At 38.8% G+C, this 27,187-nt stretch overlaps 1 protein-coding gene across 1 annotated transcript; it reads left to right on the forward strand.

Moving 5' to 3' along the window:
• The first annotated feature begins 942 nt into the window (after positions 1-942).
• On the forward strand, positions 943-25,880 carry fntb (farnesyltransferase, CAAX box, beta). Its single transcript, XM_022204315.2, has 12 exons — positions 943-1,208; positions 3,038-3,102; positions 10,667-10,739; positions 11,536-11,627; positions 15,884-16,030; positions 17,167-17,250; positions 19,628-19,714; positions 19,836-19,965; positions 21,140-21,272; positions 22,989-23,100; positions 23,306-23,420; positions 25,462-25,880. Exons 1-12 carry the CDS (start codon positions 1,110-1,112, stop codon positions 25,624-25,626), a joined length of 1,302 nt encoding a protein of 433 aa, XP_022060007.1. The 5' UTR covers positions 943-1,109; the 3' UTR covers positions 25,627-25,880.
• Positions 25,881-27,187: the final 1,307 nt, after the last annotated feature.

Here is a 27,187-nt window from a genome sequence, read left to right on the forward strand (position 1 = left end):
TTAATCGGGGGGACAACAACAATATGTAGAGGGATATTTAAGACTTAAAAACTGATTTTTAACTCAGGGCTAGTTTACATCTGGCGTATATTGATCAGTTACTGATACAAGTGTTGCATTACGACCCCTATCATTCAGTGCATATTGTGCTTCAGTAGTACACACATTATTAACAAACACCTTTGGAATTAATTATGGTTAACTATTTTTCACATGGTTGAGGTGGAGACTTGATAGGGTCCCTGAGGTTCTGAGGGCCTGAGACAGTTGCCTGCCTAGTTGGCAGCCTCACATGAACTAGAGCTTTTCTATGTGGATCAGTCAAGTTTGTTCCTGGTAATGAGATTATTTATAAATTTGTTTTGAAATTTTAACACTAGAACACAATATCAACTGCGTCCTGCATTATAATACAGAATAATATTATTGTAGTAGGATGGCCACTATGGCTCTGATTAGTGGTACTGTGGCTCATTCTATACTTCCAAATACAGCAAATTCCTTTGAATTCCTTGTAACATAGACTGTATACATAAATTGCTCACAATGAGAGCTAGACTGCAACAGGAGCCCGGTGACAAATTTTGCTGTGAAGCCATCCACGACATGAAATCATAGGACATTAAGTTGTTAAGCTATACCTTGAAAAACTTCCGAGTGTTTATTTTGAAGGACTAACTGCGCTGTTTCTGGTATTAGTGTGTGCAGATGACTGTTTTCACATCAAAGTAGAAATAATACGTGTGGCTGCATTGTCTCCTCACTCCTTTCGACGCCAATAATAAAACGCTAAATAGCTCATATATATTTTGGATTGAACTGTCAAAAGGCACACAGCCCTAAACAGCATGCTATGACAAATATGATGACTCCACACTTTTCCAGGAGGCTGTTCGGTTTCGTGTTTGCTTTCGCACCACAGCAATGAAACGAACTGAAGAATGTTTGTCGCCTCTGAGACGCCGTAGCGGATGCGTGCGCAGTTTCCTACCGCTCCAGCCTGAGCAGGAAGCAAGCAGAGTCCAGTGAAAGTGAGCGAACTATCAAAACAAACTGACATTTTTGAATCACTCCCAGTTTTTCTGTTGCCAACGGTTTGAACAATCACCATGGACGGTGTGCCGACGCCTCTGCGGTGCTTCAGTGAGCAACACTCTGGAGAAATGCTGGCGGACGATGGAGTGGAGACGGTGACTTCAGTGGAGCAGGTAAGCGGGGCACAGATTAGCTTCGTTAGGTAATGTGGCTAATGCTAACGTGCTCCTTCGCTGGATGGGGGAGTCTTTGAAAGGAGATACAGATCCAGCTACTTGCACTACTGCAGTGTTTTTATACATGATTGGACAGGTAGTTAAAAGAATGGCCGTAAGCTTGCTTTACTTTATCCAGTCTGAGTTAGCAAACTTTAGGCTTTGGACAGCTAGCATTGTACCTTAATGAGATTACGTTTAAATGAACTTAACCTAGCTGTTAGTTAAGTAGTTAGAACAGCTAAACCTGGGACGACACAGCCCACTCCAGTTTAAGTAACGAGACCCCAGCGCAAAAGGTCTCCATCAGTGCGTTATCTCATGGTCTTCACCTTCGATCTTTGTGATCAATTCATTCAGTGCCGGTGTTGTGCCAAAAACTGACTGCCGTCTGTGGGAGCAATTATCTTAAAGTCTCTGCATTATTGTAGCCGCTTTGTGCACTGTTACCAAGCCAGCAGCTCTTACCAGTAGAAGTAGCTTTAAAGGACCAGTTCGGCTCGTTTAATGCCGCTTTCCACCTGTCAAAAAGTGGCTGCATCTCCTACATCCTGACTAAAATTTAATTAATGCATCAAAATGACTTGATTTCATTCATGACAACTATATGTTAAAGATTGTAGCCCACTGGATAACTACAAAAGAGATAGTTTCTTTGTTTTATGGAAAACTTATCTGTAAGTTATGTTAATTACAATCTAAGCAAGGATAATAGATGTAGAAAACGCCTTCACTATGATCATCGGAAGCAGTTGCGTTACCTATAATCATCTTAAATACCCTGTAAATTCACGTTTTACTGGGTTCTCATAATGTCAGTGTAATAAATCATAATAGATAGGGTTGATATTGTGATTCTTTTGATTGTGAATGTTCATTTTCTCATTTATTTTCTGCAGAAAGTAATCTAAAAATGATGATGTGATATTTTTGCTGCGATTTGTACCATGCAAGTATGTTCCCTTATGTCTGAACAATTGGATTTGTAGGCCGATGCATCTCTGTGGCACCACAATCCTTCGTTTGAAATGGTTTGTTGTGACGCACTTCACCTTAAGCAAAAAATTGCAGTTCCAGTTTTTTTAAATATTGCACTTTTCCATACTGCGATTTAAGTTTTACTTTGATTAATTGTTCAGCCCTACTTCTCACAATTACCCTTGTATAAATAGTAGCAGGTTTCCAACTCAGCTAATGCAGTTCTCTAAAAAGAGTTGCCCAAATAGCAGCCTAACTAACAAAGTTATAATCATAATAGGAAACATCCATCCATTATCTATACACCGCTTAATCCTCATTAGGGTTGTGGAGGGGCTGGAGTCTATATTCCAGCTGACTTGGGATGAAGGCAGGGGACACCCTGGACAGGTCACCTGTCTATCATAGGGCTACACATAGAGGCATTCACAAATACGGACAATTAAGAGCAAACTTCTTGCAGAAAGATCCCGGGAAGGTTGGGACGCAAACCAGGGATCTTCAAGCTGCAAGGCAAAAGTACTAACCACTAAACCACATGGTCATGCCAGATTTATATGTATCATATGGAAGCTAACAAATATTTTAAATTGTAACTAGTAATTACATGATGTTTTACAAACAGCCATACACTGACTGTGGATGGAAATGCATACAATCTAGAATCATCATCTATGTAACCGCATGTGATAGATTTTTGAAGCTCTGCTGTGTATTCAGCTATGGATGAGATGTGTGTTTTGTCATTCTTGAGTTCAGGATGACCTTCATAAAGTCTGTTCACACTCTCTTCTTTTCTCTTCACCTAGAAAAAAGTGGAACACAGCATTGAAGAAATCATCAGCGTTTACAAGCAAATCCACAGCTTACCACAGTAAGTGCCTACATTGTCAGTGTGCTGCCAGATGAATAACTTCTTAAAGAATGAATGGAACCACAGAAAGTGGCAGAACTGTTTTTTTTTGTGGTGTTGTTTCATTAGATCTAAGTTATTTTTAATTCAGTGGTTGTTACGATGGTGCACAGCTCAGCTTACTGCTATTCACCTCATATCTGACATGAGAATGCCCCTAAAGAAAAATTCTGCTATACAGGCATTATTGGAACTTTGTTTTGTCAGATGTCATAATTATCTTATTTAGTATTTGCAATGATTGGGAGGAGATGCAAACAGAAAAATCCTAAATATTATAAATTAATCAAATCCTTCCTTGATTTTTGTACAGTATACGGATATCACTAGATGTTTACCTACTAGCTTTTGAGATGAGAATGCAGTATTATTTTCACTAAATCTGGTCGTTGAGTTTTATTGTGAGTGAGAAGATTTGACAGGGCAGAAGAAAGCATAGAAAAAAAGCTAACATTGTGTGTCTGAAATGTTTTTGAGGGGTAATGTTAATTTTGCAGAACTCCAAGATATTTCTGGGTGTGTTTTGCTCCTACTCCCACTCCCTGTGGGCCCATTTTTCACTACAATATAAAGTCCTGCACATTTATAGAAACAGTCCAACCATGGCAAGAAGTAAAGACAACTCAAAAATGTCATTTAGGCAGTGTAACATAGTTGTATTGCTTTAAATCATAAAAAGAAAAGTGACAATTTTTTTAAAGTTGAAAGAAAACCTAAAACCACCATGTAAACCCTACAACATTTTTCCAAACACCCGCAGGTGTAGTCTTATATACATTTTACTACCGTCATTTTTCCATACTTGTCTTCTGTCAGCTTTGTGTACGTAAGCCTCTGATTTTTTGCCATGAGACTGTTGGTCACAGTCAGTCATGACTTCTCTGTGGTGCTTGGAAGCACAGAATGTATTTATTTTATTTTTATTTCTTTGTTTTTTATTTCTTTCTGGTGCAAATGGTTTATTTTTAAGGATTTTTAGAGTAGAATAAAATGTTTTTGATGAGAATAATAAGCTCAGATTTGGTTAGTTTTCCAGACAGAACTACATGTCACAAGTGATTTGTTAAGTGACTGTTGGAAAGTGGAAAACCTAAAGATGTTTTATGTTTTTATAGTTCATAGCTCTAATAAATGATGGTTGTTTTTTTAAAGCAGCAGCACAGTTTTGAAAGTAGGTTTTGTGGTTCAGAGGCTTAAGAAGATGAAACTAACTTGTCTGTTATAAAATACAGAAAATTATGTGATTTTGCCTTTGACTTAGACATGTGGCTCTTTTCCAGTATCGTTACAGTGATTTTGTGAAATCTGGACACTTGCTTGTACTCAACTGAGTTCAGTACATCGGAAAAGCTTTTAGTCTATACTGTTGACTTTATAGAAGCATGTATTTTCAAACCCACATTGAAGAATAGGTCAGATATTGTGTAGTCTTAGCGAGAATTATCATCTTGTTATAGGACTCTCACAATGTTGAATACATTTCCAGCCATTATGAGACATTTCCAGGAACACTGCTAATTGGCTGTGACTGGTTTTGATCCCAAACAGTTGCTGTTTGCTAATAGAGATGGCTGTTGATCAGCCCACATACTATGCTGCTTTTATCAGCTGTCATCACTTCTCAGTGGGGTGACTCATTTTATTTCTATGACAACTGCTGGACGAGAATGTCACCGGCACTGCAGCCAATGGGGAAATGCATTAGGTACTATAAGAGAATGGATGGTATTAATCAGTAGAGGTCATGCAATTAGTAGTGTTAATCTGTTTTCTGTGCTTTTGAATGAACTCAACATTTTGAGGTTAACTGCTGTTTCCGTACATGACAGGAAGTCATCCAGGGTGTAGTTATCTTGTGGCCTACTTGTCATATTTTTGTAGCAGTTATATCAGAAACTTTCTGCTGTGTTTATTTGATGTTGATTCCTATGTGTAACATATTTCCACTCCCATCTGCCAAACTGAGTATGAACTGTTAGAATTTTATATGAACAAGTAATGATGCAAGACCTGTTGAGAGTGAACTTAATGGTATTTAACTTTAAACAAAACAACATGTAATTTTACCTTCCTGATAATTTAACAGTAATATTAATAGACATTTAAAATGAATAATAGTGCAAAATCTGTGGAAGTTTTAATAGTGAGTTCAGCCAGCAACAAAGAACCACATACACTTTTGTTTTTTTTTAGTATTTTAAATTTTCTATACATTTGTGGAGTGTGTCTTTTTTTTACAGTTGACATTGTAGAGGGGCAGGGATCGTGAGGAGAGGGGTGTGATATGTAATGTTGTCCCTGACAGAAACCCAAGAGAATGTCTGAGTGCTCACTCTCTGTATTTTTGTGCATGGACATAGTGCTAAAACGATATGTTGCATATGCGCAATAGGCACATAGCAGGTGGTGTGATGCAAAGAAAAATGAACCCAAACATGTAATTTTTGCAGCTCATACAAAAGTAAAACTATAATTTTCCTTAACTGAGTTACAGGAGAAGTCTGTCCGACAAAAGATACTGAAGATAATTAAAATTAGACCTACCTTGTGTAATTTGTGTGATTGTAGAAAGTAAATATCTCCACTGGTTGGTGAAATCTTCAAAATTGCCTCAAACATTGCTGGGAGCACAGCCATGATATTGTTAGTCATAATCTACAGCCCTGTTTACGATATACTATAAGCATGTAAGCTGCCCATCACTTAATCAGTTAAATGTTAGCAGTAACATGAAAATGACACCGGTACAAACCTTTACAGCTCATATGTCTGCCCATGTCTTTGTGCTACAATTATAGAGATTGGAAAAAAATAAGATATCAGTCTTATTAAGCCTCAAACATCTGAATATTAGCTTTTTTCTTTTTTGGTATTTGCTTTGCTGAACTTGAAACAGAGGTTATAGATTTAATTTGGCACACCTGCTCTGCCTTCGGCATTTTAAAGAGCCAGTTAAATCCTCATCTGATGACGTGAGTAGACCAGTTTTTAGCTGCATAGCACTGGTCTTATGCTCCCATCTGATTGTTGTTGTGTTGCAGAATTACTGCAGCGAACCCTCAGATTGTGTTCTGTGACTAACCCTGTATAGCTAAAGAGTAATTACAATGGATTAAGTGAACCCTACATAGAAAGGGCAGGCAGAAAACGGAGTGAGTGGGTGTGGAGGAGGGAGGTAGTGTCAGTTGTCTTTGACTCAGGCACATATACTGTCAGATGTGTGTGCAAGGAGCTAGAGATGCAAATGAAAGTTGGATTGTTCTTCCTGTGGTGGACAGTGAATTTACAGCTTTTCTAAGGTGATAAGACGTTAAATTCCATTCCCGCACACAGCCACCAACTGACTGCACTCATTTCTCAAAAACAGGACTCTGTCAAAATTTTGCACACTATTCATGGTTTGCACACAGTTTCCAAAACCTTTGCACTGTTTTTGCAAAAGATTGAACACAGTTTTGCTCATTTGAACACACTTTTCACTCATAGCACACATTTTTCGAAAAGTGAACACTAGGAAGCAGATTTGAGACACCGTTCCAACACTGCTGTCACAATTAAGACATAACAGGTCAAACATGAAAACACTTTTGCCAATGAAGTGCACACTATAAAACCTGCTGGGAAGCAGCATTAGCTGTTCAGAATGTTGTTTCAGGTTTATTGTGGCTTGCTTTACATGGTATGTAAATGTTGTTTGTCACTGAAGTGACAAACAACATTTACATACCATACTGGAACAATACAAGCAGTCAGAAATGTTCTGAGAATACTATAAAATGTTTTGCGTGCATTTGTTCCAGACAGTTTTTCAGTTGGATTCTGATGATAGGCCACATGAATACATCTGGGAGAATGTTAGTTTTACAGAGGACTATTGATGGTTGGATGGAATGGCTCAAGTTATTGTGGTTTTTCTGCCACCACATTCTCCCTTTCTGAATCCTATAGAAGAATTCTTCTCTGCATGGAGGTGGAAGGTATATGAGCGACAGCCATACTTTTGGAAAGTGTCTTGCAATCAATTGTCTTGGCATGTGGTGATGTTTCTGGTGATGCATATCAGGGCTGGGTCAGTCACACTCGGTCTTTCTTTCCACATTGCCTGGCCAGAGAAAACATAGCCTGTGATGTTGATGAGGTCCTGTGGTCTGACCAGGTTTATTAAAGAATTGATGCAGACATGGTTTAAAGATTTGCAAACTGTACTGTGTACAACACAGTGCTGTATTTTTTGTCTAACATTATTTTTATTTTGCAATGTACAGTCAGGCACTCCAATGCCCCGCTTTGATTCATTTATAGGATGCATTTGTGTTTAAGTTGTCATTTTTGAGGACTGTATCATTTTTTTACACTTCATGTGAAAACACAGTGGGAGAGGAGTGTTTTGTATTTAGCAGTGTAGTGTCCTATATTTGCTTTGTGTGTCTTAATTTTGAAAACAAAGTTCAAAATTTGACAATAAAGTGCGCTTTTGAAACAAGCATGCAGTGCTTTGTGAATTGTGTTCAAATAAAGAAAATAGAGTGCAATGTGTTGGGAAATGTGTGCTATTTTTCAGGAACTGTGTCTTATCAATTGAGAAAAACTGCAAAATGATGGCGGGAAAAGCTTGAGTTCGAGGCCAATACACTACCATTCAAAAGTTTGGGGTCACCCAGACAATTTCATGTTTTCAATAAAAACTCACACTTTTGTTCATGTGCTAACATAATTGCACAAGGGTTTTCTAATCATCAGTTAGCCTTTCAGCACCATTAGCTAACACAATGTAGCATTAGAACACAGGAGTGGTGGTTACTGGAAATGTTCCTCTGTACCTCTATGTAGATATTCCATTAAAAATCAGCCGTTTCCAGCTAGAATAGTCATTTACCATATTAACAATGTCTAGACTGTATTTCTGATTCATTTATTGTTATCTTCATTGAAAAAAAAAACTGCATTTGTTTCCAAAATAAGGAAATTTATTTATTTATTCATTTATTTATGTATTTATTTCGAACATCAACGTTTGTAAGTGGCCCCAAACTTTTGAATGGTAGTGTATGTTCATATACAGTTTGTCCTATTGGCTGATCAACGTTTATTGCACAGATATTACAATAATGCACATACTGGCCCAAGGTATTTTACGATGTATAGCTTGCTTATTTTCTTTAGCTTTTTTTTGGCTCTTCTTCCTGTATGCTCCGCTGTACATACTTTGCTTTTGGGTATAGCTTGTGATGATTCTACTAGTGATTATTTTTATCGCTGAGCTATTTATTAATCAGTTAGTTGTTATGTCTATAAAATGACAGAAATATGTAAAAAATGACAATTTTACCCTTTTTCTAAAGAATTTCACAAACCGCTTAACCGGGTCATTTCATGTGGTTTCAATAATGGGTGTTGCTGCACCATCTAGAAATTGGCTACATTTTCTTGTGATGGAAGATAGACAAAAAACAACTTTCCATACAAAAAATTAGAGCTCTAGCTCTATTAGTTCCAAACTTATGGGATCTTGAATTTTTTTTTTTTTTTTTTTTTTTTTAAGAATTTGGGCCTAAACCCACCCCCTAAATCCTCGCCTAGGATTTTGCACTATTTAACTGCATATTTCTCAGCTTCTAGACATAATTGATGGCTGAAATTTGGCAGACAAGCTCACAGCAAGCCTTCTAAAAATGCTAAAAGTTAAGAAAAGCACACTCGCGAGTAGGTTTTAGGGGTCTAAAATCTAGGAATTCGCAAGCTGTTTATATGGGTCCACTTAATTGTATGGTTAACCATTAAGGAGGAGAGAAACGAAACTGGAATTTTGCAGGCTTCTAGCAGCATGATAGAAGATAATTTATTCAGGGTTACAGATCTCTACCACCTGTGCCACACCAGTCCACCATCATTCAGTTCATATAAGGGAAAACATAGGTTCGCAAGCAGGTAATAGGGGTTCATTTCAAGTGTATGGTTGACCATGAAGGAGGAGATAAGCCAAACCGGGATTTTGTAGGCTTGTAGTAGCATGATGGAAGATATTTTATACAAATTTATACATCTCTACCACCTGTGCCACATTACCTTTTAGCCTCACCAAAATTGGTCACTTTATGTGGGGTCCATACTTTAGCAGCTCATATCTATCTATATGATACCCCCAGAAGTCTCCAACTTTGCAAGTTATCATACAGTTTCGTTTAGAATAGGACAGAGTGGTCCTTGGGTCAACATTTATAACATTTCTAGTAATTTTAGACCCCTAAAACCTACTCGTGAGTGTGTTTTTCTTAATTTTTAGCATTTTTAGAAAGCTCCTGTAGTCTGTAGAGAGTAGCTAGGAGGCTGTGAGGCTACCTGTGATGTCAGATGGTTGCTGTGAGCTTGTCTGCCAAATTTCAGCCATCAATTATGTCTAGAAGCTGAGAAATATGCAGTTAAATAGTGCAAAATCCTAGGCGAGGATTTAGGGGGTGGGTTTAGGTCCAAATTCCAGAAATTTGAAGAGGTCATAACTTTGGAACTAGTAGAGATAGAGACCTATAATTTTGCATGGAAAGTTCTATTGTAACTACCTTTCAGCACATACCTGAGAAACCCTGAGAAAATTGTCAATGGTGCAGCAACCACTTTTCTGGAAGTTGTGTGTTTTCACATGAAATGACCCAACCAATAAAAAGTAGTTGCCGATTAATGTAATGATTGACCACTAATTCAATATTCATTGTTGCTCCAATTCATTCTGTTGATTGATTTTTCATTTCTATAAAATGAGAGACAATCTCTCTCTCTCTCTCTGTCTACTATCACGTTCAAAACAAAAAAGACAGCAAGTCAAAGTTGACAGTTCTTCAGGTTAAAATTGGCGTAGGGAGCATCTCAGACTTGCTGACATCTTTTCTTTTGATACATAGCTCTCCTAAATCTTTATTCCTTTGCCATGTTTCACTCTTTTTGTATCTTTACTTTTTGTTTTGGTACAGCTTAATATCCCCCTTGGGGTGCAATATAATTTAGTCATTTTATTTTTACATGCAAGCATATAACATGAACCGATGCCACATACCACAGCATTAATGGCCTATGGTATGAACAAATACACACACAGACAATTCAGTCTTTCATTTTTTGGTGGTTTTGCAAAGAAAGTTGTTCCTGAAAGGAATAAGACTGTTCATTGCTGTGTTTTTGTTTGCCTGGATTTCTCCTCTTTTTTTCCCTCATGATGACAGACCTTAAAAAATATGGAAGCAAATACCAAGGAGCTGCTAATTAGGCTGTTGAGACTAAAATGCCTCAAAGATACAAGTAAATAAATTACAGAGAGATATGATAGCACACCCTTGCATTATGAATTGTGTTCTGTGATACTTCATGGACAACTGATTATTTGAAACTTAAATACATTTCTCATTTTTCGGTTACACATGATGAACAAGTGAACTGTGATGTTAAATTTCACACGTCTGCATTGACATTTTCAGTTGCATTCAGTCTGCTACCTGTTTGTAATCCATCTTTCTTTCCCATCTTTGCTCTTCAGGCCAACATTGTTACGGGAACAACACTACCAATATCTCAAGAAGGGCTTACGTCACTTATCAGATGCTTATGAGGTACAGTACACTTCAGTGAATAAGGAACACAAGAATTACCTGTTGTGGATATGTATGGAGATAGTGTAACTATTTTACAAGCCTGACGCAATGCCATGGTTTCCCTGCATGCAGTTTACATTCACTTAGAGGTTGCATTAGTTCCTGTTTATGAGTAACAACCAGCGTTGACCTGTATGACAGTGACTCTCACTGCTGTTGGATAGGTTCTTTATTAGCTCTGTCTGCTTTAAATATAAATATTGCAAGAATATGCTTGTCTGCTTTTGGGAAAGTCACCTCTGTTTTCTGTGTGTGTTTTACATTTTTCTCACCACAGCGGAGAAAAGAAAACATTTGTGGCTCTCCGGTCTCAGTTCAGTTACATCCTGATTTGTCGTCATCATTTTAGTGCTGTTTTCTTTCAAGGCACAAAATCACTTTGTGTATATGTTCAATTAAACACTGCAGCAATGATACAAAGATTTAGCTAAAGAAATGGACTCATGGTTTAATGTAATAAAGCCTGCACAAAAGGCATTATGCATCTGTTCTGGTATATCATAAATATGAAATGTGATTATGTATTTACCATCTACACAAAAGAGACAATAAGTGGTGTGATCTGTTTCTGTGTGCTGCACCTCTATCATTTTCTTCCATTTTGCAGACTTGTTTTCAAATGTCTCTGCCGTTGACTGACAGATCTCACTATCTCGTTTATTGCTGTAATTGGTCATCTGATGCCCATTTGGTCGTGTGTGTGCGTGTGCACTTGCACGTGCATGTGTGGTGCTATCTGTCTCTCTGCGAGTAGTGTCTGGATGCTAGCAGACCATGGCTTTGCTTCTGGATTCTTCACAGTCTGGAGTTACTAGAGGAGCCCATTCCTGCTGCTGTCGCCTCAGAGTGAGTCACACACAGACTCACACTCTACAACTGCACTGCTATCAAGGGGCATAACTGCAACCAGATAAAGTCTATGTACTGCCAAAAATGTTTGATTATTTATTGCTTTTGCATAGTCCTCATAATTGCTACAGCAAAGCAAATTCCTTTGTATTGCAAAAATGGTAAAATTTGTAGTTGTTGTTATTCAGTGTCCCATATATTTACTGTTTTATAATATACATATACACCACATATAGACATCTGAGACACAAATGTTTAGTTATTTTTATGAATTGAGGGGTCTGCGACAACATGCAATTTCAAGGCATAACATCTTAAAGGACCATGTGTTGGAGCTATTTTCATTTCATTATGTGTTCATCAGTGTGTTCATCACCGGTAACCACAAATTGCTATGTTCTCATTACCTTAGAATGAGCCTCTTATATCTGCATGGGACGGTGGTCCTCTTCTACAGATCCTGTTCTGTTGCATCGCTAAACAAAGCACTCAATCTAGAAAGGGTCTTTTGCATTATTATGTTTCAGTGGCCTGCAGTGTAGGCAGGGCCGAGTGATATAGCTGAAAAATTAATCACAATAAAATGTTCAAGTTAGCAAGTAAAACCTGGAGATGTATAGAGGGTGTCACCTGATAGGGAGCCCCTGGTTTCTGTGCTCAGCCCAGCATCAAGTCTGTCAGCCCTGTGAGTGCGTTGCTGAGGTTAAGGTGGTGGGGTCACAGGGTCATGGTAATTACTTCGTGGAGTTGTGACGATAGGTGTTTGTTTGTCTGTTTGTCCATCTGCCTGTCTGTCTGTTAGCAGCATTACTCAAGAACAGACTAACGGATTTGGATGAAACTTTCAGTCAAAGTCAGAAATGACACAAGGACCAAGTGATTGGATTTTGACAGTGATGCAGCTTATTGTCTGGATCCACAGATTTGTTGTAGATTTCTGTATCATTGCGAGAATAGCAAAATGGTGTCAGTGTAACTATGACTACAAGTGAACACTACGTCAGCTGCCTGCTGACGATCAAATGATTGTGATCCTGCGAACAAATCGACCGCTGTAGTCTCAACTATGAAGTTTTGCTGAGTTCTGAGTAAAGAGCATTGCAATAATCTAAACGAGTGGTGATATTGTGCAGGCCTAAGTTTAGGTTCCCCTGTATGATTAAATATTTTTAAGTAATATTCTGCTGGTTGCAATCTGCTCCCCCACCGCTAGATGCCACTAAATCCTACACACTGGTACTTAAATGTAGCGTATTTCCAAAATGGTCCCCAAGGTGTTAAAGTACAAATGCAAAACTTGTAACATAAAGTAAATCACAGAATTTTAAAGCCCAAATTACACTATTTTAAACTAAACTTGAAAACATGCATATTGTGCACAATAAAAAAGAATAATAATGCACTTAATTTTTATTTCGTATCCTATCGCTATATTCCATAAGCAGACCTGAGCTGACCATTTGTCTTTTTTTCTGCATCTTATTTTTCATATTTAATGCATAAAAGCAGCCTTAAGCAACATTACTTATTTTATTCTTTATACTTTAAATTAACCTTAAACAAGCCTTCTTACGTGAGAAAGAACTTTATCTATTCTCCGAGGCTCTACATATGACATCTGCCTCAAAAACCATTTGCTTGTTTTTTTAAATTACAATCCAACCAGCAAAACTCCTGATTAAAGATAGAGAACATCTCTCAACAAGTCATAACACTTAAATTATCATATGAGTAATGAAATGGAAAATTACACTAAAAATAATAGTTGCTCTTTCAGTCCAACTACAACATGGATTCTGGCTTTATCATTAAATCCTTTGCCGCCCTTGTTGTTTCCATAGCTAGTTGCATCATCTGAGTTTACCTTTCCTCTGCAATGGACCACACAGAAATAAACAGCCATGGTTTTGATCTTAGAAGCAGTGAGATGACAGTTTTTCCTAAAACTGACTGATAATTGGCATTAAAATAAATAAGCAGAGTGGGCAGGTGTATTTTTTACACGTGTTTATGCAGTCATGACTTGAAACAGTGTTGCTGTTATTGCCACTAAAATGTCATTTGATTAAATTACTGCCAGTCGAAAGTAACACTCTGCTAACCACAGAGTGAGTACCGATGCTAGGCTCCCAGCCCACACTCTCATTATTACTGTGCAGCGTGCCAGCACACCGGCTGGCACTGCCCAGCGCCAACATGACGCCTTTGTGCTCACACACAGAAGCACACAGGACCTGTTCAAAGATTTATAACAATGCAACCTACAACAGATTGCTTTCTCTGTCTCATGAAGTGCATACTGTTCTCAGGTCAGTATTGGCACCGTTCTGGTTGGCCAAAGTTAATGTAGGCTTCCCTTCCAACTCAGTTGGCTCAAGGCATCCTTACAGTTTTGTGATTCCTCTCCATAACGGAGGATGAAAAGGACATTTGTGTGAGTAGCAACTTAGTGCACAGAGGCTGGGAAGAAAGGAAATTGTGGTTGAGATGGTCTGGGCTCTGTGACACGTCAGCTAAAGCAAAATAACTCAGTGGTGTACCAAAATTCTGGAAGCCTGAGAAGCAGAGTTAGAGCTCTGATGACCTGTAATAGTAAATTCAAACTGTTGTTTATGTGTGTAATGTGCAAGAAAACTTTGTTTGTTTGTGCAAGTCTTTGTATTTGTTCTTGAATATGAAGAGAAAGTTGTGTATGTGGGGCTTTTTTTGAGTAGGATTCTATATTATATTGTTTCGGTGACTGCATTGTGATGTGTGCATGCACAGTAGTCACATCAGAGGAACTGTGGTGTAAAGTTAGGCAAATGAACCCAAACACGTGTTACTGTTTGATGCAAAAAGAAATCTGAGCCTGTCTGATAGAAGCTCATTTACTGCAGTTTAATGATTTCTGAATGCTTTTGTTTTTCTTAGTTTATTTACAAGACACTCAGTATTTTACTTACAGGCTTCACATGTGCAGACTAAATCAGTGAGAAGATCTGGTTGCAAAAACACACGCTGGTTGTTTGGTCTTTTATATCTGCAATACAAAGCTCTGTATTACGAATGCAAAGCCATATCTGAATATCATTCAAAGCACAAAACTATATCAGATGCCTTTGGCAGTGTTACACCTTATGAAAAGAGCTCCAAACTGCTTCTTGCAGCTTTTTATTATTTCTTTTTTTTATTGCAGATGCACTCCCCAACAAAACTACCCCAGTGTTCTGAAATCATGAATTCTTAGTAAAGTTATTCAAGTCATCCGGTGACTGTCACTGTCACAAAGTCAATATTTTAATGTCAGTTTCCTCCATTCTTATGCTTTTTTCATCTGGCTGTTTTCTGCTCTGGCTTTATAGACACAGTCACACTGGAATCTATCCATTGTAACCTCTGTTAATAAATGAGCAGCTTCATTAGGGGTTAGTGAAAGTTAAGAGAGGACTCCTTAAGCAATAAGCCACAATCTGCTTCATCTAGCCTTTAATCTACAGATGGAAATTAGCTTCGTGCTAAATCTGGTGCAGGCATCTTTTTAATGTTACTGCACTGATGCTAAAATGTAGGAGTTGATAATGTTTAGCAGTTGTCTTTAGATACAAAAGTAGGAAACTTTAATATATAAACTGCTAGTCACAGCAACCATAAATCTATGCAGATGAGTCACATATTCTTAGGTGTTATCTATTGCACCATGCTACAGAACCTGTCGTGTAAAAGTTTTCATTATATTTATCCTTAATATATTTCTCAAAATTGGCAACCACATGGCCCCCAGCACACTTTATTTATGAAAAATAACATTAGAAGGTGTAATTTATAGATATCGCTGGCTGTTAACAGTCAGTTTTCCAGATTTGGCTCATCTGTTCATAGCTACCAAACCAAATGTTATCCTGATCACCAACTGTCTTGTTGGATACCTGAAAGTTATCTCAAAGGTTCTTTTCAAACAGATTTGGAAAAAAAAATAAAAAAAATGAACACTCATGTTTTAACACTATTGTTTCGTCTTAAGTCTTGTGATATTTAAGTAAACCAATATGAAAGAATATTGAGACTTGTCCAGAGTGTATCCTACCTTTCACAATGTGCCATCTGGGATTGGATCCAGCCCCCCTGCAACTCTACAGAAGATAAACTTTCTGAAGCATCTACATTTTTCTATCAGACATCTCAGCTTTAGTGTAGTACTATTCAACTGCTCATGATGGTATTAGTCCAGTTTTAAAAAATGTATTCTAACCTCTGTGTTTTTCTGTCTCCAGTGTGTGTCAGTTTCTTGCACACTGTCAAAGTCCAACTGGAGGTTTTGCTGGAGGACCAGGGCAACACGCTCACCTGGCACCCACCTACGCTGCTGTCAATGCCCTCTGCATCATCGGCACAGAAGAGGCCTATAACATTATAGACAGGTACGGTCATAATCACACAACCGCATTAACATCAGTCTTCTATACGTCACTAAATAGTACCTAAAATGGTACAATTTACAACACTGAACAATTTCAGTTACAGCAGACTTACTGGCTCAGGTGATTATTTTGTGTGCTTAAATTTTTTTTTCAAGCATCAGGTATGTAAGCAAAAAATGCAATTTTGTTGATGAATACCTGATGTGTGCATAAATTACTGACATTTTCTGTGATTTCTGGCTGATGAAATACTTCAGTCTTTAGAAAAATCCAGACAACAGCTTTGATGTTGCAGGAATGTAGTTCACAGAGATTTTTCAGTGTTTGAAGACCTAAACCAAGTCCTTTTAAATGCCCCATTCAACAATCTGTGTTGGTGAAATGTGTTGGGAAAATATGCTACAGTTCTATAAAACAGTTTTAATGTATAATATTAAAAATAGAGGCACCACAACAGGAACTCAGTGCAACAGAAGTCAGTACACCTTTCATTAGTGACCTTCAGATCTTATTCTTTCAGTATTTCCGGTTTCCATCATTATTTTTGATGTCAGACTTAATCCTCCCTGGCATGGATGATTAAAAAAAATTGCAGACATCTTCTCAGTTCTTCAGAGACCGTTTTTTCAGCTGTTTTTCTTCCTGAAGGGGTTTTGTTGCTCAAAAATTGTTTTTTCAAAATACCCAAAAGGTACAAGGCTATATTGTAATGTCTACAGTAGTCTCATAGATGTAAGGGAACATGACAGACACAGAGCATCATGCAAACGAAAACAGTAGCTTTAGCTTTCAGACATAGTGTTTCTAGAATTTTTTTTTCATTTTGTTGGCATGACTAGAAGGTGAAGATTCTCCTGTTTACAGTAGGGTTGTGATTCTTATTTTACTGCTGGGAAGCATATGTAGACAGCAGGTGTTGACTTTGCATTAGTGCCTTCTTAAATTTGCAGCAGTCACACTGTTCTACATTCCCTCCACCTCCTTACCTCTTTCTTCTCTGCATTTTTTCTTCACTCTGTCCTCCTCTCGTTTCATCATGTTCTGCATCTCCTCCTCCTGTCTCTAATCAACCCCTCTCTCTCTCTCTCTCTCTCTCTCTCTCTCGCTCATTCTCCCCTTATGCTTACTTTCTCCAGGGAGAAGCTGTTAGATTTCCTATGGTCAGTGAAGCAGCCAGATGGCTCCTTTGTGATGCACGTTGGAGGGGAGGTGGATGTCAGGTGAGAAGATAAAGCTACTTCCTCCCACTGTCTGTGTTCTTTCCCTTTTTTTTTCTTCTGCAGGTTTAGGATTTTCTCTATTAGTGCCACATAGAAAGATCCGCCAAATGAAAAACATACAGCATGGTGACAATAAAGACCCCATTTTGTGACTCATTATTGTGTATATCACAGCCAAAATTCTTAATATTATTCTTACCAAATAAGAGAAAAAAAAAATTGAGACTCCCTTTTTATCCTCCATCCCATTTTATTTTTTTGCTCTTTTGTTCCTCTTTGGTGCTGATAGAAAATAGGAAAAATACCCACGTCTTTCTTACATAAGAGTGGATTTCTGTTGTTTGAGTTTCTGTGCGCCTGTGTTTGTTTCTCTCTTTGAATCTGCTCTGTGGGGCTGTGTTGTTTTTCTTAATAAACAGCTTTGAGCTTGTCTTCTGTTTCAACAAAGAACCTGAAGTCAAAGTTACTTTTACACTCTCAGAGGAGCCTGTTATCTGTTGCCAACCAATTAGTGTTGAGCTGTCATTATTTATTAGTTAAACTCTTTTCCTCTCAGATGGTTTTTCTTATCAGTTCCTGTCCTGTGACTACCATGCTTCTCCAGAGTGTCAGCTTTTAATGAACTAAGAAAAGGAGCCTTGTTTAATTTCTGAACTGCTCCAGTGGGTTTTAGAGGCTTTTATTAGCCTGGGAAGCAGCTGGATTTGCTCAAAGCCACTTTTAGTTTCCCAGTAATTCTAGTGATATTCAATATTTCTATCATTGCAAGATAGCAGCACGGCGTCACTGTAACTATGATTATAAGTGAACACTAAGTCAGCTGCCTGCTGACGATCACATAATTGCGATCCTACTACAAATCCACCGCTGCGGGTCATGAATTTTGTAAAGATTTCAACCGTCAGACATCATACAACGACTGTGCAGCCTTGGTGGAGTACTGCGCTCTCTGGGTGCTATTCTCTTATTCTGCACACATTCTTCTATTCTGCACACATTCTATGAAGAGAAAAAAGATTTCAATTCATCTAGCCACTATTGCTTACAGAGATAAAGACTGATGTAGCCTAATCATCTCCATCTCCGATATACAAAACACATTAAAAACATGCTCCCTAATATCATGAACATGGCTGCTGTAGGTTATTCAGTCAAATATTCTCCATCCTGCTGCAGCTAGTAATCACAGAGAGCACTAAATATTTGTTAATCTGGAGCTGTAAATAGAATCCAAAAAGTAACAGTTTACTTTGTCTGCATTATCTTCTCTAAAAACTGCAGAGCCCAGCTGTTTTTGGAAATTACTGAGCCATTTAGAAAATTTATGCTTTTCACCTGTGAACTGTGTTGTGATATAGATTATCAAATTTGGATGACAACAACAATATAGTATATCACTGATTTTATCCTTTCTAAAAAAAAGCTGATTTAGTTTTTCTGATCATGCATTTACATTGATATCTAACTCATTTAACAGTTGCTACTGACCTAACCTACTATGGAGCAGATTCTGTTCGGTGTTTGGGATTTAAAATGAGGAATTGGAAGCTATGCCCTTTCACCACTGCTTTTCCTGACTATTTTCTCTGTAAGTAGTGCAGATTCTCAGCTGAAGGGATACATTGTATCTGCAAACCTGTTGAGCTGTATGTTAGTAATGCCACTAAGCAGACAAAAATATCTGCTTTGTCCTGATTTTGCTGCCTGCTGGACCTAAATGCATTTAATTTCTAAGTTTAATTTTTTCCTTTATTTGTCACAAATACATAACATCACTGTGAAATGTTGCTTTTCGCATATCCCAATCGGGGTCAGATCGCAGCCATAGCACAGCGCTCCTGGAGCAGGAAAAGTTAAGGGCCTTGCTCAAGGGCCCGACAGTGGCCACATCGGGGTTTTAACCTCAGACCTTGTGATCAGTAGTCCAGAAACTGGGCTACTGATCAGCCACTGGGCAAGTGCAGTGGTTGCGCCACCACTGCACTTGTGAGCATTCATTTAAATGTATGAAGTTTACAGTTTCAGAGCTTTAATTTGCAGTTGCCACATTTGACACAAGAAAAGCACTCGGAGAGCGCAGTACTCCGCCAAGGCTGCACAGTCGAGCCAGCTAAACCAAGAAAGCCTGGCCATGTCGAACTTGTATTGTAGTTCACCCCACAGGTCTGTTCAAGTGCTTCCTTGATAATAATAGATATAAATTATCAGTGTGTTGACAGCGCAGGAAACAGCAAAATAGATGTTGATGTTTGGTCTGCTGACAGTCTGAAAATACAACCACATCGAAGATTATGTTTAAGTGTAGCACAAGCTGACTTCCTGGTCAGCCACATCTTTTGCTGTTGACCTACATCAGCTTGTGTTTTTCCTTTTATAGGAGTGCATATTGTGCAGCCTCAGTAGCATCGCTCACAAACATCCTCACACCTAAGCTGTTTGAGGACACAACCAACTGGATCCTCAGGTACAACCAACCATCCCTGCAGTCTTTTAGTAAATTATTAAATACTTTTAAAAAAACGTTTCCATATAATCCAGCGTGTGTTCGCATTGCGTGTTTTACTGACTCCTTCCTTGGTCTCTAGGTGTCAGAACTGGGAGGGTGGACTCAGTGGAGTACCAGGTTTGGAGGCACATGGTGGTTACACTTTCTGTGGCACAGCCGCCCTTGTCATCCTGGGCAAAGAACACATGCTGGATCTCAAAGCCTTGCTGGTGAGCAACTGTACTTTCCCATCCCATAGTAACCTCACACACCACATGTGAAGCACAGACCTGTAGTAGTTTTCATTTAACACCCAGGCAAAGGACAGGTCAACTGAGCACAGCCTCTCAGGTGTCTGGTGTCACTGTCCACCCCATGGAGACACCCAGCATATGTCTCCAGCTGGAGCAGAGATGTTCATCTGTGGTTCAGCCAAGGTTGTAAGTTGATACTAGACGGCCCGATTATTCGGATCCATTCGTCTGGTCTCCCGGACGCAATTTTTGCACACTGCCTTCGTTTCTATTTTTTCATATTTTTGAAAAAAATATGAAAAAATAGAAGACACCAGGATCATGTTTTTTCACTGTGCTACACCACTGACATAAACATTGTTTGAACTATACAAAATGCAACATGCATGAAGTGTTTATGCTTGTGTGAAATGCCTTTTCAGGTTTCACTGTGACTTCAGGAGGAGTCAGCTCCTATAGCTCACCTGGCTGAGCGTGAGCCCTATGTTCTGGGGGTAGAGGTCTCCAGCAGGGCCATGGTTTTGCTACATGTCACTACCACTTTCTGCTCTCATCTTTCCTGTCTCTCTCCAACTGTCTGCACACTAGAGGAAGAATAAGCCCAAAAATAGTATTTTGAAAAAAGAAAGAGGAAAAAAAAAAAGCTCACATGGAACAAGTTAATAACCAGCTGATCTGTACATGTTTACACTGTGTGCAGAATGTGTAAAAGGCCGGGTGAGCCCAAAAACATCAAATATGTTTCATAGTTGTACATTCGATGTACGTATCCTCTGCTGAAACTGGTGTTGTTCTGCTCTGCAGCTCTAGTGGGTTTCCTCTTCCTCCTCTGGGTCTTATTTCTCTGCTGAAACACTGATTTTTCTTTCTTTAGTAGCTGAAATTAATCCTTGAAGTAATATGCTAAACATCGCTCCTCCCTCTTCTTCAGGCAAACTAGACCAGCAGTGTTACCCCCAATATCCCATAATTACTCAATCCAAGCTGAGCAAACTGAATCTATGCCAATTAGGTGTTTCCATGGGAACAACATACTGTAAATTCTTTCCTATTCTGAAAATATTAGACATTGTTTTCCTCTCTCCTTTTTGTGATGTTATTCCTTTTTTTACATGGTATTAAATGTGTGTTTGTCGCCTCTCCTCCTCAGCGGTGGGTGGTCAGCAGACAGATGCGATTCGAGGGAGGTTTCCAAGGCCGCTGTAATAAACTGGTGGACGGCTGCTACTCTTTCTGGCAAGCTGGACTCTTGCCTCTGCTACACAGAGCCTTATTCAAAGAAGGTACCTTTTACTTTTACCTTACAGCTCTTGCTCATAGAAGGAGAAAAGCAAAAAAGTGGTGTAACATGGCAAAGTCAACTGTGTAATCACCCCCCTGTCAGAAAGCAGAGTATTGCTGCTTCTTTTCTTCAGAGTCATCCCAGAATGATTTCACTTTTCTCACTAACATGTAGGGCTGGGCGATAAATGGAATTAATTCGATTAATTCACGTTTTTTAAAACCTGACGATTTGAAAATTTGCCAAATCGTAAAATCGAGGCGAGCTTAAATATATAACAATACAGATTCTTCTTCTGCCTTTCATTACTTGTGCACTCGCGTTTACTTCCGCCTCTCATCTCCTTCCGCCAAAAACACTCACACCCCCATCATGGCAGACACAACAGCAGACGAAGAGTTGGTCGCGAAAAAAGGGCGTCATGTTACATCGATTATATGGAAGTGGTTCAGCTTTGACAAGACTGACACAGAGCAAACTACAGTCATGTGCAAGGTTTGCAAAAGTACTGTGAAAACGAAGAGCAGCAACACAACTAACCTCTTTCAGCACCTCCAGCAGAGGCACCCTAAAGAATGGGAAAAGTGCTCGCAGCTATGGGAGTGTGACATGGCTAGCACTAGCCATAGCAAACAGACCGCCAAGAAACAACAAAAATCAATTCAAATCGTAATCGTCCAAGATGACTAAAAAAATTAAGATTTTATTTTTTGGCCATATCGCCCAGCCCTACTAACATGTAAGGAAATTGCCATCACATGACCTAACAATTTAACCCTCTAAACTCCAGTTTATGACTTTTTTGTTCCTGTCCTCTTTTTTTAACCCCTGTGGGCTCATTTTTCATTGCAATAGAAAGCCCTGCGTCTCTATGAAAACAGGAAAATCCTGACTAGTAGGAGAGAGAACTTAAAGATCTGTTTTGTGAAATATAACAAAAGCTACAATGCCCTTAATCTGTTTTTTTTAATTAACTAAAGCTGGATTTATTTCAATGTTTATTTTACAAAAACAGGAACAATTTGAATCAACATGTTCAATGTTTTCAAATTCCCCGTGGTCTGTAAAAATGGTGGCTCTACATACAATAGATTTTTACTTACATTTTTAATTTTTTGCCATACTTGGCTCCTGTTTGCTCTGTGTTAACACAGCCTGCAGTTCATCAGAAAACTCTGTCATGTGACTGTTGGTCATAGCTGAGTGAATCATGACTTCTCAGTTGAGCTGCGGAGCCCAGAATATGTTTTTTTTTTTTTTTTTTACAGAATTTAATGCAAACTTTTAGGAAATATTTAAATGAGATGTGTGAAATGAATAAAAGTGGTATTGAGGGAGTATCTGGATTTAAAGCTTAGATTTGTTTAATTTTCAACAGAAGCAGATGATTAGTGCAATGATTGTTGTGAAGTGGAAAATATAATCGTTCCTTTAGTTTTTGCAGTTTCTGCCACTGATAAAGGGTGTCATTTCAAGTTGTGCCTGTGGGTTTTAGGGTTCATTATTTTAAATTGGTTACACCTTCAGTTTTTACTTTTTAGTGATATATTTTCATATATTCACCTTTATAAAACTCAAAATAAACGGTGATACGTCCCTCTAATGTGTCTTTATCTTTTCGCTTGGTTAGATAAAAGAAAAGAAAGTAATGAATTATAAATTGTGTTAGTGTTGCTGTCATGATTTCCGTGTTTGGGACTGAGCTGTGTTTGTACAGGAGAGTCAGAGCTGAGTCGGCAGCGGTGGATGTTTGAGCAGCAAGCCTTGCAGGAGTACATCCTCCTGTGCTGTCAGAACCCAACAGGGGGCCTTTTGGACAAGCCTGGCAAGTCAGTACCACACCATCTGCTCACACACACACACACACACACACACACACACACACACACACACACACAAAGACACACAAAGACACACACAGCCTGGCAGCTGCACACATACATACACTCTACACAATCTAATAGGATTCATATTGATGTATTCTTGCATGTCATCCATACGTCACTGCTGTGTATGATGTCTTCATGTGTGTAGATCCAGAGATTTTTACCACACGTGTTACTGTCTGAGCGGCCTCTCCATAGCGCAGCACTTTGGAAACATGGACCTCCATCATGAGATGATCCTCGGCAGGGAAGAGAACAGATTGGTGAGGATGCAGCAGGGATGGGGAGCGAGGAAAAAGGGTGGATTAATTCAGAAATGGAGTCTTTACTACTGGGAAAAGAGTCGCTGAAGTAGAGAAACATAGAATAGAGACCTTGGTAGCTGCTAATAACTTATAATGAGTTTAATAAAAGAAATAAGAATTGTTGAGAGCCCAGCTGGTTCACCACAAGTCAAACAATATTAAATATGCATAAACGTTCCTAGCCTTTTTGTGTGACTGCTAGTAAGCACAAATTCTTTGTTTTTATTATATTCTTTTCTTTCTGCTAAAGATCAGTATGACTAGTCCTTCACTTGCAGATAACTTAGTTTGTGACTTCACAGGTGAAGCACATGTTGTTGGTCAGTCTGGAAAAAAGCATGTTATCTTTCAAAAATCACCAAAAAAATGTCAGAAATTGTAAAAACACAAAAAAGTATATATATCCTAATCTTCATTAGGGTCATGAAGGGCTGAGGTCCATCCCAGCTGACTTAGGGTGAAGGTAGGGGACTCCGTGGACAGGTCACCAGTCTATCACAGGGCTACACATAGAGACACACAATCACATTTAAATTCACACCTGTGGACAATTTAGAATTACCAATTAACTTCAACATGTTTTTGGATTGTGGGAGGAAGCCGGAGAACCTGGAGAAAACTCCCTCAATGGGTGTCCCTGTCACTCAAATAGTTGAACAGGTGACCTGGGTTCAAGTCTGACCCCTGGCTGTTTACCGCGTCTTTCCCAGTCTTCTCATATTTCCTGTCTTTCTATTTTCTCTCTACTGCGCACTATAATAAAGGCAAAAAACTTAAAAAAAAAACAAAATGCACATGTACAGGAAGAACATGCAAACTCCAGGCCGGGACATGAACCAGGGATCTTTCTAGCTGTGAGGAGACAGTGCTAACCACCGAGCCATGGTGCAGCCCCTGCTTAAAATCTTATTTTATTTTTAAAAAGTCTTTTTTCTACGCGTTTCATTTAAAATTTTTCAAAAAATTTACTGTTTGCTCCTTATTCTATAAAAACTAAAAATTGACGCTCACCCCAGTAGTTCACCTGTTCGAGCATGCACCACAGCTAAAGTCCTCACCGGACCTCTTTGCTGTATGTCTTCCCCTCTCTTGTCACTCTTCAGCTGTCTTTGAAATAAAGGGCATAAAAACATCTTAAAAAATTCTGCCCTTCTCAGTCTAACTGAGAATCCTTATACAGAATCCTCCTGTATCTGCAGGTCCTTCAAAATAAACAAATGACATTTTTAAAACCAAATGAATTGAAAGCCTAAAGTCTCATTAACTGTTCATTTTATCTTTGATGCGGTTGCACCATTTCATTTTAAGCAAATGATTAAACCATTGGCTTGTTTTGTCAGGCTTCTTTGCAGAGGGCATTTAGTGGAACACCTGCAAGGACAGTGAATAAAAGATGAAACTGTTCTTTATTTTAAATGTGCTCATCTATTCTGTGCAGTCAAATCTCAATGAGAAACAGTGACAGATTCTTGATAATGGGTGGAGTAGAAAAGTGAAGCAATCGAAATAAGACAAATGGCATGTGTTTACACATAATGGCACGAGTGGCATCAGCAGTTGGTTTCGGTTTTGTTTTTCTGTTTCCGGCTGCATTACTGGAACTTACAGCAGGTTGCAGTAAGTCATAAGCATGTGCTTATCAGCTTGTAGATTACAACAGCAGCTGGGTACTAACTGTCCCAATAGTGTTTCTTTAATCACATCTTTAAAATAAGACTCACAGATGAGGAGATGCATATTAAGAAAAAATATCATTTATGTCCAACAGCACAAGACACTTTATAGCAGGCTCTTGTCCAAATCAATAAAAAGTCTCCATGGTTTACTGTAAGGCATACTGTATGAATATCAGTGGAACTGTCATTACACCCACACCAGATTAGAAACCGGTGGGCCACTGCTGCAAAATATGAAGGATAAAAAAAAGAGAAAAATTGAGGTTTTAAATGAAATATTGTGGTTAACCAATAATTTATTTTGATCTTGTTCTGGTTTTCAGGCTCCAACTCATCCAGTTTACAACATTTGTCCAGAGAAGGTGGCTCAGGCCCTGCAGCACTTTCATCAGCTGCCCATACCCGAAGACAACAGGCAGCCGGGGGCCTCTGCTAAAAGGCTGTCCGAGCCCACCACAGCCTCTACATCAGCTGACCTTTGGTCCTAGTTAGCCCTCAGTGAGGTGTCACTGTGTGTGAATTATCCGACTCCGGGATCGAACTCGGGCCAGGAAACAGCAGTCGGGTCTGATGTGGACAAGTCCAAGAAGCAGCAGGATGGTGGACCTTCAGCAGCAATGAAGGCTGGAGTATAGGAATAATTTGCTTGAGTAAAGGTCAACAGTAATGCGTGGGCAGCTTCACTTTCAGCTGAATTTTGCTTGCTATTGTTTTCAACCTCTGAAATAAAAGTGGAACTTTCTATGGTTTCAGTATGACCCAAGTTAATAAAACTTCATATAGCTCTTCTTAAAACTGTGTTATAAAATGCTTGACTTCTTCAGACACATTTCCGATAAATCATTACTTATGACACAGCCAGCTACCACAGTTGAGTGGTGTGAGGCTGATGACTGACCGCCTGCAATATACTATACTCACGCAAAAGAAACGTAAGTTTCTTTTACCCGATGAAAAATTAAATTTGGTTTCCCAAAACAAAAATGCATTTGGTACTTTGTGGTGCATGGTGTGTTCTTAACATTTTCTGTTGCGTTTTGTAAGGTTGGTATGAAAACGGAAAACGAATCGTCGCAATACACCAATGCATTGATGATGTGGACATGATTCACACTTTGCACGTGCAATTGAATATGCACGCTTTATTGACACCTTCAGTGGATATAAATTTCATTCAAGATCATAGGCATTTCACTTGCTGTTTAACTATGCCACGCTTAAACCAAATTGAGAGGAACCAAGCCATCGGACCTCTGCAAGCTGGAGAGTCTGTCCGAGACATTGTCCGTCACTTTGTCAACATCACCACCATTTACCGTCTCCAGCGTCGATACAACACCACACACAGCACCGATGACCTTCCCCGAAGCGGACAGACTCTCCAGCTTGCAGACGTCCGATGGCTTGGTTCCTCTCAATTTGGTTTAAGCGTGGCATAGTTAAACAGCAAGTGAAATGCCTATGATCTTGAATGAAATTTATACCCACTGAAGGTGTCGATAAATCTTGCATATTCAATTGCACGTGCAAAGTGTGAATCATCCACATCATCAATGCATTGGTGTATTGCGACGATTCATTTTCCGTTTTCACACCAACCTTACAAAACGCAACAGAAAATGTTAAGAACACACCATGCACCACAAAGTACCAAATGCATTTTTTTTTTTTTGGGAAACCAAATTTAATTTTTCATCGGGTAAAAGAAACTTATGTTTCTTTTGCGTGAGTATAGTATGGAGATAAATAGAAACTGCACTGTGTCCATAGTTTGAGGAAATGGAGATCAGGTTCTTTTTATTTTTCTAGGGTTGCAGCAATGGTTGGTGATCCCTTATAATTCTACACTTAAAGTATATTTGGCAGTATAGAATCTAAAAACATGAATTTAAAATGAGGACAACAAAACGGACAATTCAGTACGTCTCCAACAGAATTCTACGTAAGAAAAAACATTATTTTAAAGTCCATATTTTTTTGCAGGGAAGTTTGCATCTTGCACTGTTGAGAGCTGGAGTGGAGTTCTGAGAGATGCTTGAATCAAACTTT

This window comes from Acanthochromis polyacanthus, chromosome 16 (assembly GCF_021347895.1).
Source record: "Acanthochromis polyacanthus isolate Apoly-LR-REF ecotype Palm Island chromosome 16, KAUST_Apoly_ChrSc, whole genome shotgun sequence".
Classification (NCBI taxonomy): domain Eukaryota; kingdom Metazoa; phylum Chordata; class Actinopteri; family Pomacentridae; genus Acanthochromis; species Acanthochromis polyacanthus.